Genomic DNA, 13,068 nt, shown 5'->3' with positions numbered 1-13,068 from the left:
TTATGATGTTATGATGAAATATATGCCTTTGTCCTCTGACGTTCTGAGTTTATCAAAGCGTTTCTAAAGATGCTGATTTTCAGAAGGGAAAATCTACATGGTTTGTGTAACATTAGCAACACATTATTAGCTGTTTGATAACGTAGTCTAGCAAAAGGCTAATCATTTTAATTACAGCTGTGTCCGACGTTGTAGAGACCAATACATAAAACGCATTACCATCCACTTGTAGACGAGCCCATATGAGTGAGTGTACACTAAATGAGGCAAGGGTGTACAGATACATTCAAGCCATTTAAAGGCATGAAGAAATGTTTTTCACATTATTATGTTATTTTGGGAATCAAAAATTAGTTTTAAGGGATAAAATTATCGACTACAGGGGGACTTTAAAATTCATATTATAGTGACGCAATTTGATTTTTTAGAAATTCTAAATTTTATTTTTTTATAGAAAACAGAACAATTATCTCAGAGCACAAATATTTTTCCAGACTTCGTTGCCTATTTTTTCAGATTTGGAAATGACTAAAAACAAATTCCATAATACATACTGTAGGAACCCTGTTTTAAACAGCAAAGCAGAAAGACTTTCTGTGACACTGTTCTGTCTCGAGGAGGAATTCCTATCTGCACAGTTTAAGAAAGTGTTCATCAGTCATTTCACCCACTTCACAGAGCAGTTCACTTCTATTTTAGAAACATACAGTTTTTTTTTAAGATCTTGTCCCATTTGTGGGTTGAATCTCTAAATCTGGTCTGTTATGAAGATGCAACCATGCAAACATATGTGTACAGGAATCAAACGGCATTGACGTCAAAGGCAGGAAATTCTGGGCTACTCCGATGACCACAAAACAAGTCGCCATATAATTAGGTTAACATGTAAATATATGCCTGATTGTGTGGGAACAGGGCCTATAAATATGTAGCCAGATGGTCCAAATTTAGCACAGGACCCATATCCATTCTAGATGCCATAATCACATAATTGCTAGAAATGCCTGTGACGCAGACTAGAGAGACTAGTTAAAACCACAAACCAGTGCGTTTGTCAATGAGACAGCAAATTGTAAATAGCTGTCGAGCTAAGTGCATTTTGACCTGCTTGATCCCAACAAGAGACATAAAGTAAAGCCAAGCAGGAAAGAGTTCTCGGACCACAAATAACTTTTCCTTGTCTTCCTACACAATGATACCCAATTGGTCAGTGGTGGAATAATGAAGAGCAGAACATATGGTATGCTGAATGTTTGATTCTGATTGTTTTCTTTTGTAAGATGTATTTATTTGGCATTTTTGCCTTTGTTCAGTTGGAGAGAGGACAGGAAACCAAGTGGGAAAGAGTGGGATCAGGAAAGGACCACAAGCCGGGATTTGAACTCAGGTCGCCCAAAGCGCATCATGTCACAGCACTGTCCATTAGGCTATCGGCTCCGACAATTCTGATTGGCTGATGAACATTCTAAGGTGAACAATTATTTTCCAGGAAACGCACAGCTAAAGTAGTTAAGTGCAGGTCTCGACCGCATTACAGTTCCATATCACTTTTCGCCAAATGATTTCAGTTAGTTCAAAGGTCCTTATAGCCTGCAACAGCAAAAGAACTAAAACCCACAATGACACTGACCAAGAAAATAAATCTAACAGACAACAGGATAAATATTATAAACTATTACCATGTTTTTCCTACTAATTTACCTTGTATTATATACGGAAAGCACACTCCAGCTCTCTTTCCCATACAAACTCACACACATATAGTACAGACACACACATGGAAACATAAACAAACTTGTTGTCAGCGCTGTCTCGTGACTTTAACAGTAACATAGTTTTGCAACTGAAAAGCTACATATCATTTCCCTGTGGCGAGGTGTAACGTCGCTGTTCTTGAAGCAGTTTAACTTACAGCAAGGCTTTTAGAAACGCTCCGCAAGTCGTGGCAATATTATGCATTTTTTTTTTAAATAATTCAACTGCCTTTTGACAATTATTCCTTACAAAAAGCATAGTTCCATTTTTGATGCAGTCAATATATAAAAAAATATTTTTGTTAACTGGAATACAGCTGAATTAAGAAGAAAAAGATTAAAAACTTCAAATAAAAACAAAAAATTAGAAATGTTGCCTTGACAAACAATTCAATCTTAAACTAGAATTAATATGAACTGAAAATATAAAAATAAATGCTGATTAAAAACATTAATAAATACTACAATAATATCTAAATAATGCTAAAATAACGCTGTAAAAATTTTTTTTTTTAAATGATAAAATAAACCAAAAATATGCCTTTAGTCTGTCACAATTATGTTGTGTTAGTTTAATTTTCATGGACTTTTAGTTTGTTCACTGTCAGTTTCCTGTGTCTAGTTTCCCACCACTCATCTGTTTCCATGGACACCAACTCAATCATCACAGCTGTTCATCACCATTGTGTATTTAAGTTGCTCCATGTGCACTCTTCAGTTGTCCGGTTTCGTAGTGTTATGTCGTTGTTTGCATTACCTCTCTAGTTATTTAATAAATCTTGTTTTATTGACTAGCAGTAGCAAGATCATGTGTAATGCAACATAGAAGCTATTGGCTGGCTAGTTTTTTTGATAATGCCTATGCCCAACCTCCTGTTTCAACAGGGAAAAAATGACAAGAATTTTTTTGAGGCCTTTAAGTGATGCGTTTAATAAAATACAGTTTAATAAATAGTGCATGTTATATGTAGTAACTACTGCAATACTCCATTTGAGGTTGCGCTGTAATGTAAATGACACAGTGACAAAGTTCTTTAGCCATATATTCTCAATAAAGCATGGACTCTTGTAGCTAATAGATTAAATCAGACACTCAATCAGATAGGCTTTTGAATGGAAAAACCCTCTATGAATAATTGACCATTCAGTCTAAAACATTTCCCATTCACACATAAAGGCAAATCAACTGGGATTTGTTTGCCTGACACACAAAGCTTGTTATATAGGTCTGAAAATGAGCGCAAGGCCCAAGAGAGCAGTGCGATGCTCTAGTTAACCACCAGCCCTCACACACAGCCCACCTTTTAAACAAGTCGTCCATGCCTACTGCCCATCAACCAATCCACACAGCAAAAACAAGCAGGAGTGATGGAATCTGATGCAACACTACCACACTGGACTGTGCATTAATGCAAAGCCAAAGCTATGTAACACACTGCTTAAGGCACAATTAACTATCAAAATGCTTTAGAATCATGTGCACTGGGTCTAACAACTCTGATCGCAAAGGTTAAGACTATATACCACTTAAAAATGTGCAGAGAGGGTTTCCATGGTAACATGTCAGCATTTCCTCACTGAAACTTGAGGTCTGAGCGAACTTTTCATTAGATATAGGGTAAACGTACCTATTAAGCTCAAGTACCCATTAAGCACACTACCATCTTAGAGCTCAGATTATAAAAAGAAACAGCAATGTATTATCCTATTTGATGTATTAACCAATTGATGTGTTTGTTACTATATACCTCCTGTAATTTTAAACCAATCAGACCATTGCACACTGAGATATGTGTATCCATGTGTTCACACTGTCTGGCGGCTATTTTCAAAGCTGTCTGAAAACTTTCACCAGAAGAGGAGCCCCTCAAATGTGCATTTTTTATATGTTTAAGCCTTTATTTTGAAGAAGTACATCTTCTTATTGCAAAATTAAGAGATTAATGTTTAGACTTTTGCATATTATAACTTGGAACCTGGATGTGGGAAATAATTACAGTTAGATCTAAAAGATAGTTTTAGCAACATAGCCCAGATGCTACGAACATAGCTAGCTTACTAGCTGTATAAGATTGTGTGCTACACTAATATATTACTTCACAGGCATTAATTGCTTGTACTTTTAAATCCATAATATTATAAATTTACATTTTATTGATAGTCTGTGGTTTTAAACTGCTGTAATTTTTAAAGAATTCATATTATTGTTAGGTGAGCTTAAAGGGTGCACTACTATGACAATCACACAGCTTCAGTGTGACATCAATTAGAAAAAGCATAATTTCATAGATATTGTCAATAATAGTTGTTCATATTAAAATTGGTATAAACTTAATACATTACCTAGATTATTAATTTAGTTAAATATTTTCCTTTAAATTTAATTTAATATTTATTAATTAAAAATTGTTTTTGCTCCAATTAAGCACAGTGTGTGCTCCCTTTAAGCTCACCCACATTAAACGTCTATGTAAATACTTAATAATCAGAATTTAAATATTAACTGATGGTTGTCACTATGTTATTCTTCAAAAAAATGATTAATAAACTTATTTTCACAGTCTTAAGATGACAAAAGCTAGATGAAACTATAGTGTATGCCCAAAGATGAAAGAGGCATGTCATACAAAGAAGGAGCCATCAGAAACCTGTTATATCTGTCCAAGAAGTTTGGAGTAGACAGGAAAGCTCTGACCCAGAGAGTTAAAGGGATACTCCACTTTTTTGGAAATAAGCTCATTTTACAACTCCCCCAGAGTTAAACAGTTGAGTTTTACCGTTTTCGAATCCATTCAGCCGATCTCCGGGTCTGGCGGTACCACTTTTAGCATAGCTTAGCATAGATAGATCATTAAATAGGACAAGACCATTAGCATCTCTCTCAAAAAAATGACCAAAGAGTTTCTATATTTTTGCTATTTAAAACTTGACTCTTCTGTAGTTACATCGTGTACTAAGGCCGACGAAAAATGAAAAGGTGCGATTTTGAGAGTATAGTTCCTAGCCATATCAGCCCAGAAAATCACAACTTTACATTTTCCGTCGGTCTTATTACACGATGTAACTACAGAAGAGTCAAGTTTTAAATAGGAAAAATATCGAAACTCTTTGGTCATTTTTTTGAGAGAGATGCTAATGGTCTTGTCCGGTTCAATTCATTATGCTAAGCTATGCTAAAAGTGGTACCGCCAGACCCGGAGATCGGCTGAATGGATTCGAAAACGGTAAAACTCAACTGTTTAACTCTGGGGGAGTTGTAAAATGAGCCTATTTCCAAAAAAAGTGGAGTATCCCTTTAAGGAGCACATTGGTTTGTTTTGTTATTTGATTTTTCAATATGTGTTACATAGCTGAACGTGGACTAGTCTAGATGTTGCAATGAGTTTGAATGACACGTCACTATGAATAGGATAGGCTGATCAGACCTGATCAAATTGAATGCCTTGTTGCTTGATTTTAGTGTTCTGTTTTTTTGTGATTGACTCTGAACCTTCAAATAAAACTTTTTTCAATTATTCCTTAAAAAGGTTGTTTAAAATAAACAAGAATTTTTAATAAAACTTGTTGTGAGCTTATTGGGAACAGGGGTGTGCTTAAAGGGTACAAAACGTACCCATTAAGCACAGCCAGACTTTTTATATTTAATGATGTACATCTTAATTGAAATACTTTTGTCATTTAAAATAAAATGAAATATTATAGTGTGAGAGATTGATATTTTATTTTAAAATAACTTCTTGTACTAAAACCAATATCTTGTGCACTAAAAATGTCTCAATGTAGATTTTGGTGAGCTTAATAGGTACGTTTACCCTATGCGCAGAACGGAAGAGCTGTGGCTAATGATTTGATGCCTGGGAACTAGACAAAGCTGAATAAGCGGATATAATCGATCACTTGGACTTCAGAAGAGAAGAGGAGAATTTGCCAGATCCTGCGGGAATTTTTCTTCATTAACCACGAGACTGTGACCTGAATGACATCCCATGTCTCAAGTAGAGCAGAAACAGTTTTGATCCAAAAAAACTATATAATATTTATATAGATCTATATCTATATATACAACTTTTCCTTGACTTCCTACACAGTGATGGCCATTTTGTTAGTGGTGGAATAATGAAGAGCAGAACATATGGTATTATATGATGTATATATCATATGTTGAATATAGTATAATTGAATTATTATATTACTATAATATATTATTGTAATTATACACACACTCACGCAACAATTTATTAGGAACATTTGTTCAACTGCTTGTTAACGCAAATATCTAATCAGCCAATCACATGGCAGCAACTCAATGCATTTAAGAATGTAGACATGGGCTACTTCCAGCAGGATAATGTGCCATGTCACAAAGCTCAAATCATCTCAAACAAATATATATATATATTATATATATATATATATATATATATATAATAAACAATGCTGATGAATGAAAGGTGAAAGAGACTGACTTGCCTGGTCTATATAGAAGGCAGTTCCTGAGCGGATCTCTCTGCGCTGTTTGAGATCAGTCTCAGTAGTGTCTCTGGACAGGGCAACATATTCAACCTCTCGCTTTGTTAATTCCTAGCAAACAAGGGAAAAAAAAGAGAGGAAAGACTATAAAGGATATGGTTGTTATGAAGTTGACAGAGTGTTGTAGAAATTCAGCATGTATTGTTGGTTGTGGTTGGGAGTGGTAATACTTGAAATTACCAGGTACTGCATGGCAATCGAGCGCCGTAGAGGACCAGGAGGACCAATGAGAAACACGTCCTGTCCAAGAAGGTCCTTCTGCATTATCCAGCGAAGGTGCTGGGTGATCATTTGTGGCAAAGCCTCGATCACTGTCAAAACAATGTAAGATATTATTGAAAAATGCAGACAATGTTCAGACAGACAGACAGACAGACAGACAGACAGACAGATAGATAGATAGATAGATAGATAGATAGATAGATAGATAGATAGATAGATAGATAGATAGATAGATAGATAGATAGATAGATAGATATCTGAAGTATCATGTGACACTGAAGACTGGAGTAATGGTTGATGAAAATTCAGTTTTGCACCAAAAAAAGAAATTGTATTTTAAAGTACATTCAAATAGAAAACCATTATTTTAAATTGTAATAATATTTCACAATATTACCTTTTTAATGTATTTTTGATCAAATAAATGCAGCCTTGATGAGCATAAGAGACTTCTTTCAAAAACATTAAAAATAGTAATGTTTCCAAACTTTTGACCGGTACTGTATACCGTATATAAAATATTTTAATTTATTGTGCACATTTACTTTAAAAATCCTGCATACATGCTGGGATATTAATATTGTTTAATTGTTGTTTATCAGTGGTAAAACAATAATAAAGTACTGCCTGAAAATGATCTCAACAGCATGTCAAACCAAAGTGGCATCATGTGCATTAAAACTTCTGCTAAACATTTTCTTAGACCTAATATGAATTTTATGAGCCATTTTTTTTTTTTTTTTTTGCAATGACTTTTAATCCTCTGGCGTTTTGGTGACATTTAATGGACGCATGAAGTCAATTCTCCTCAAGTTCACACAGCAGTGTATTATAACTAGCACATACTGTGATTTACTGGCACAAGTTCTGGATTTCTGGGGGTTTTGAGTCGATATGAGATCTCGCCAATCTTCACAGTGTCACCTGTGGAGACAAACAAAAAGTTCAATTAAATAGAAAAAAAAAAGCAAACGTAACACAAATAACCAAACATGCATTATATATGAAACATTCTATTTACAAATAATCCTTGTCAACAGAGCAGACATTTATTTTTTAAATGTCAGGAGTATTTATGGATAGACGGATGTAAACATATCAGAAACATATTCAAAAAACATAATACAGAGTAAGTTAAATAGAACTTTGTGGGCTCCTCTTGACCTGTCAGTTAACATCAATGTAACACTTAAGTGAAAGCTTAACCTCAAACCTGCTTAATAACAAACTATAAAGGGCCATATTGTGTGCAGATAAACAGACTTTGTCTTTGTTGAAATCAGTACCTGATGAAGTGTTGAGGAGTTTGACCTCATGTGCGCTGCAGTTCCAACCTTCTTTTGACATTACTGGCCCCAATATATGGCGAATCCTTCTCGCAGCAACAGCTGCTGCTGTCCCTTTAAATAAAATACGCGAATGCATCCCGAACCTTTAAAAGTGCTGTTAAATTACAAATATACCGGCTACACTGTTATATATTCACTGCTGTTTCATCACGCTCACGTCATGAGTGTTTACATCACCGGTGCACAGATCTAGACGGAGGGAATTAGGTGAAGGACAGAAACTGTCCGTTTGAATACGTCTTCCGTGTGGAACCGGCTGTTGCATTATGGGTTCCACGGGAAACAAACCCTGTCAAGGAGCGTTGGTTTCTAGGAATAACTCGCAAAAAAATAACGTAGTTTAGCTTGGGGTTACCAATGTCGAAGATCTCTGTAATCTATTAGGTTTTACTTGACCTGACTAGTGTCTAATCTAAAATCTACTATAAGCACGAAGATTGGGTGAAAACTAAACTAAACTAAATAAAATGCAATACAATAAAATGGTGTCTTAGGCTGAACGGTTACACATCGTCTTGTTGTATTAGAGAATCATATTATTTTAGCTATTATCTATTAAAATGTACATATATGAAGTTAGTGACTCGAAATGCTAATCTAATCTAATACTGTTATAAAATAAATAAATAAGTGGAATTAAAGGCCCACTGACATGCCTTGAAACATGCAGCGTTATTCAATGTGTTGATGTAATTTCTACTAAAACAGGAAGACAGGGTGGGTTTGTTAATATAACAGCTCAGCCAGAGCCGTCCCAGAGAGCAACATATAGTGTCGGCCCACATCTGGTACACGTGGATTGCACACGGCCCAGATGTGGGCCGGATTTGGGCCGACACTGTTGCTGTCTGGAGATCGGTAAAGCCGCAGTTTTCTCCTAATCTCTAACCATTTCTCCTTCTAATCTGCTCCATATCGCTTTAAAATACAGAATTCTGTACAGAATTCAAATGTGTCAGATGATCCACTCTGTGCTCTCCTGTCTCTGGACCGGAGCAGACTGTGTGTACGCTGCGGGGGTTCTTTCGCCCCAACGAAAATCATATTTACACTGTCTGAATCGTTCCCAACCCCCTATATAGTGCACTATGTGCCATTCATAATGTAGAAAATAGTAAATGTGTGAAAAAACGACCGAGTCTAATTATAATGTTGTAGGAAGGATGTTTTAGATTCTAGAGAGCATCTGATTGGACAGAAAATCTGATGAGAAGCTGAAGTGCAGAGTGATGTCATCAAAATCATTGATCCATATGGTGGAAGTGAGAGAATATAGGCTAAGTTTTGAATGCTTATATCTTCTAAATTTCTGATTTTGTCATTGTTTTGGAGCGCACTGGCTTAACTGTAAAACCAACAATTTCAAAGCATGTTAAAAGCCAAAAAACTTTCCAAAACTTTGATTTCATGGGGACTTTACGAATTCATGCGAGCTTTGATAAAATAATATTTGCGATATTAGATAATAGAGTTCAAATGAACTTCGAAACCATCACAAAAGCGCGCGGTTTTAAATAAAGTCATGGTCATAGTGAGTCTTTAGAAAGTGGGATTATGTGGAAAACGCATGTTCGTGACGTCATGGATAGCGCTTCGATTCCTTATAGGGATTTGACATTTATCACGTGGAAAGAAAGACCCTGATAGAGTAGGGAGGAGTGGAGATGAGAAAGGGAAATAACACTCAAACCATATGCTCAATTCCACGAGTGAAAGTCGCGCTTGATTTGTGCGGAGATCTTGAGCGCAGGGACTAGGAGAATAATGGAAGATGAAGACTGCCAATACACTCGCAGCCCTGCCTGGGAAGAGCTGGTCAGTACATTTTCTATTCGGATACACATCAAAGAGATCCTTCATAACCGTACACACATGCATAGGCAGTGATTAAGGATTTTAGCAGTATTTTCGCAAGCTCTTGATCTGATCGTGGTGGCTTATCTCGATGTTAGTTAGGATATAAGATCGTTACGAAGAATTCCGCTCTACATTCCTCTACAAACTGGTGAACTTGTGTACGGGATTGATTTAGACATTACAAGTTGCAGAGTATAATATCAAGTATCAAACTAATCAATGATCTTATCTTAGAGAGTGACATAGCTGTTTTTTGCCATTCAAAGTTACAATGGACTGAGGGGAAATGTGAGAACCGCATTGACCCATTTTCATAGAGATAGTAGCCTAGGCTATAGTGGAATTAAACGAGGCTAATCAGTTTTTTTGGTGCTGACTGTGTCCTCCTATCCGCATTTAGATCTGAAACAGTTTTAAATAAGACACTGGCGAAATGTTTATAAAATATGACTGCATGTAAAAATAAAGACTGATCGATCGAATCAAGATAGGATTTGTGTTTTGGTCATCTGTTTGAATTCACAAAACATCAGATCCCTTTAAACTTATAAGAATAAGTTACATTCTCTTCTACATCAGCAGTCTTCATAATACAAATCTCAATGTTACTTAGTCTACTTCATAATGGCTCTTGGCTAATGTGTGCTGATGTGAATAAATGCAATACGTGAATAAGTGACAATAAAAACTAGCATTTTGATTCAAACTAAATATTATGTTGAAACTAATGCTGCCTTCACGTGCTATCGGAAATGTCCTACTTCCCACTTCTGAAGTCGTGATTACGAGCTCATAGCATTCTAATTTTGACGTGAGAGGGCGTTCATGTCCAACTTTTTAAATGGAAAACTAGTATTTCGCTACAATAATTCCGGTAGCATGCGAATCTGAGGAGGTTCGCCTCGCGCAAGCGGCGCACAATCGAATAATTAGGCTATAATAGGCGCCGATAGCACCTCAACATTTTATTGTTATAAACCAAACTTTTAATTGATATCATTTCGACATGAAATGGGCAATAAAGTTACAAATAAAGACAGTATTATAGCTACTTAGCCAGTGTTTTGTGGGTGTCCAATTCGCATCCCTACGAAAGCGCTCGAGCCGCCAACTGTTGCTATGGTTACAGTCTCAAGCGATATAATGTATGGACCTAGATTTCTACCGAGGAGGCCCAATGCAATAAACTGAACAAGGGACCCAGAAAACCTAACGAATACTCTATATCATCATATGCATAGGCTACATGTACTGTATGTGTATAGGCATATATTTATAGGCTATTGCATATTTCTTAAATATGATATGTAGAATATGTCCCCCTTGATAGTCTATGTCCAAACTGCAGTCTATTTGGCAGCTTTCACTAGGGTTTGAGACTCGGTCTGGTTGTGGCTTTGTATAATGTTACAGAAGAAACATCTGTTGCTGTATCCTCGCCATAGTTTGTGAGATACCCGTCCGCCGCTAGGGTTTGCTACAGAGATTTCCTCCCGCTCCGAGCGTCTCAGCCCCCCGTCTGCCTTCCTTCATGCAGTCAGAGAACCAGCGCTCGTGTTCAGACACGAAAATGCACTCCACCCGGCTAGGAAAGTTTCACAGCAGCTCGTTTAAAATATCAGACTCTAAGTGAATGCCTGGTGGCGCGCCGGTTGGGCAGAAAAACGCAAAAGCATGACGGCCAGGAGAACCGCTTTCCACCCGTTGTCCAGCTCCCGCATCCCGGCGGAGAGGAAGGGAGCGGCTGAGCGCGTTCATAACCCGGAGTGCTGTGACTCTTCCCCGCAGGAGCCGGAGAAACCAGCCGCGACCCCTTCAGGGCTGCCCGCCGTGGGGGCTGTCGGGGGACCCGGGCCGGTGGTGGTGGACGAGTCATCCGACAGCGAGGGAGAGCAGGAAGGGCCGCAGAAACTCATCAGGAAAGTGTCAACCTCCGGGCAAATACGAAGCAAGGTAAGACACGCTGTTTCATACCCGAAGCCTGTGTGTTGTGTGTTTTGCTGTTCATGTCCAGGCCAGTAAGCAGACGATGGTGCTACTGTAGCCCTGCGCACATGGTGGACGTCTACGAGCTCAGTAAACACTGAGCTTTTCCAGCGTCAAACATCTGGAATGATTGCAAACTGAACATGAATGTTGCGGTTGAATCGCTTGTGCCATAATTCATCTCTCATAGTGAGCATGCAGTTAATGCAGCTCAGTCAGCAGTGCTCTACTTTACAGTCTTTAACCTGTTGATATGTGTAGTCACTCACGACCACTTGTTGGTCTGTTTTTCAGAATATGGACACTCTTTTCTTTTCTTTTCTTTTCTTTTCTTTTCTTTTCTTTTCTTTTTGTTTTGATAATACACCATGAGTCTTTTGGTTTCAATTATACAATTATATTAATTATATATTTGAACTATTATGATTTATTAAATTATGTTGTTATATTAAATAATATATTAGGACTAGAATATAGTAATATATATTGTACTTGCATAGATTATCAAACACTGATGCTTGCTTGATGATGTTGGACCCTACAAAGTTTTTGTATGAGATTTTCTTGGATACATTTTTTTATCTTAGATAGCCTAATCATTATTAGGTCTATATATATATATATATATATATATATATATATATATATATATATATTATTCAATATATATTTTTAAACAAAAAATCTGTCTTCGGATCCCTGGTTAAATGCTTCATCCACTTTGAATAATACAACTTTTTTGCCTGTTTGTTTTTGCTTTTTAAAAGTCATTGCTGTATTTAGTGTGGAATGATTTTCTCATCGTTTTACTTTAAACACAATAATCATATTTTATGCTCTTGTGTGTCTAAATCAGGACTGATCTGGGGTCAGTTAACACATTTACATACTTAAGCCCCCATAAACCCATTAAAACATGGGCTTTGATGCGTAGAGTAATGAATAGTAATTGAAGCCTCTTGATTCTGCTCTCCTGCTTGGCAAGATGACACCTCAGCCGTCTTGCCCCACTTTTACTGTGACACAATAAAAAGTTCCTCTTATCTGACCAGAACAAATCCACTTAATTATTGAGTGCTGCTCTCCACCCCCTCTACATTATTAAAGAGGGCTATATTTAGATACTGGCCGCTCTGGATGTAGAAGGGGCTGTTCTTTAGTGATGATAATGAGCTGTCAGTTTAAAACACACATGTGTAAATAAAGCCTCATTCAACAAGAATCATTCAGAAATATCATATCTCCTCTCATCAGTCAATATACAGCAGTTGATGAATGCAACGTCCATGTCACTGTTTAGGATTTTTCTTTGCAAATGATTGTGACACGCATTGACTTGTTTGAGATCTTTGCTGAACAGGGTAATTTAG

General features: G+C 36.8%; 2 protein-coding genes across 9 annotated transcripts in view; one reads left to right on the top strand and one right to left on the bottom strand.

The window, feature by feature from the left end:
- vwa8 (von Willebrand factor A domain containing 8) overlaps positions 1-8,105 on the bottom strand; it is a 118,000-nt gene extending 109,895 nt beyond the window's left edge. Inside the window, exons 1-4 of one of the 2 annotated variants that reach the window (XR_013822240.1) lie at positions 7,793-8,104; positions 7,353-7,430; positions 6,465-6,595; positions 6,225-6,335 (exon numbers count right to left, since the gene is read on the bottom strand). Coding sequence is in view for 1 of the 2 variants with exons in the window: in XM_079880696.1 (XP_079736822.1) it covers positions 6,225-6,335; positions 6,465-6,595; positions 7,353-7,430; positions 7,793-7,931 (459 nt within the window). In the remaining variant the exon portion in view is untranslated. Of the gene's footprint in view, positions 1-6,224; positions 6,336-6,464; positions 6,596-7,352; positions 7,431-7,792 lie in introns of both variants that reach the window. The other variant, XM_079880696.1, reaches the window with a different exon arrangement.
- A 1,424-nt stretch (positions 8,106-9,529) lies between these two features.
- The window catches only part of dgkh (diacylglycerol kinase, eta), a 101,146-nt gene continuing 97,607 nt past the window's right edge, over positions 9,530-13,068 (top strand). For 2 of the 7 annotated variants that reach the window (XM_079880703.1, XM_079880702.1), the window contains exons 1-2: positions 9,530-9,670; positions 11,501-11,665. In XM_079880703.1, coding sequence (XP_079736829.1) covers positions 9,620-9,670; positions 11,501-11,665 — 216 coding nt within the window. In that variant the 5' untranslated portion in view covers positions 9,530-9,619. Of the gene's footprint in view, positions 9,671-11,014; positions 11,666-13,068 lie in introns of those variants that run through there. The other 5 variants (XM_079880705.1, XM_079880706.1, XM_079880701.1 and 2 more) reach the window with 4 other exon arrangements.

The sequence above is a fragment of the Squalius cephalus genome (assembly GCF_949319135.1).
Source record: "Squalius cephalus genome assembly, chromosome: 9".
NCBI lineage: Eukaryota > Metazoa > Chordata > Actinopteri > Cypriniformes > Leuciscidae > Squalius > Squalius cephalus.
Note: the sequence above shows the minus strand (reverse complement) of the source record. Positions and strands in the feature narration are given on the sequence as shown.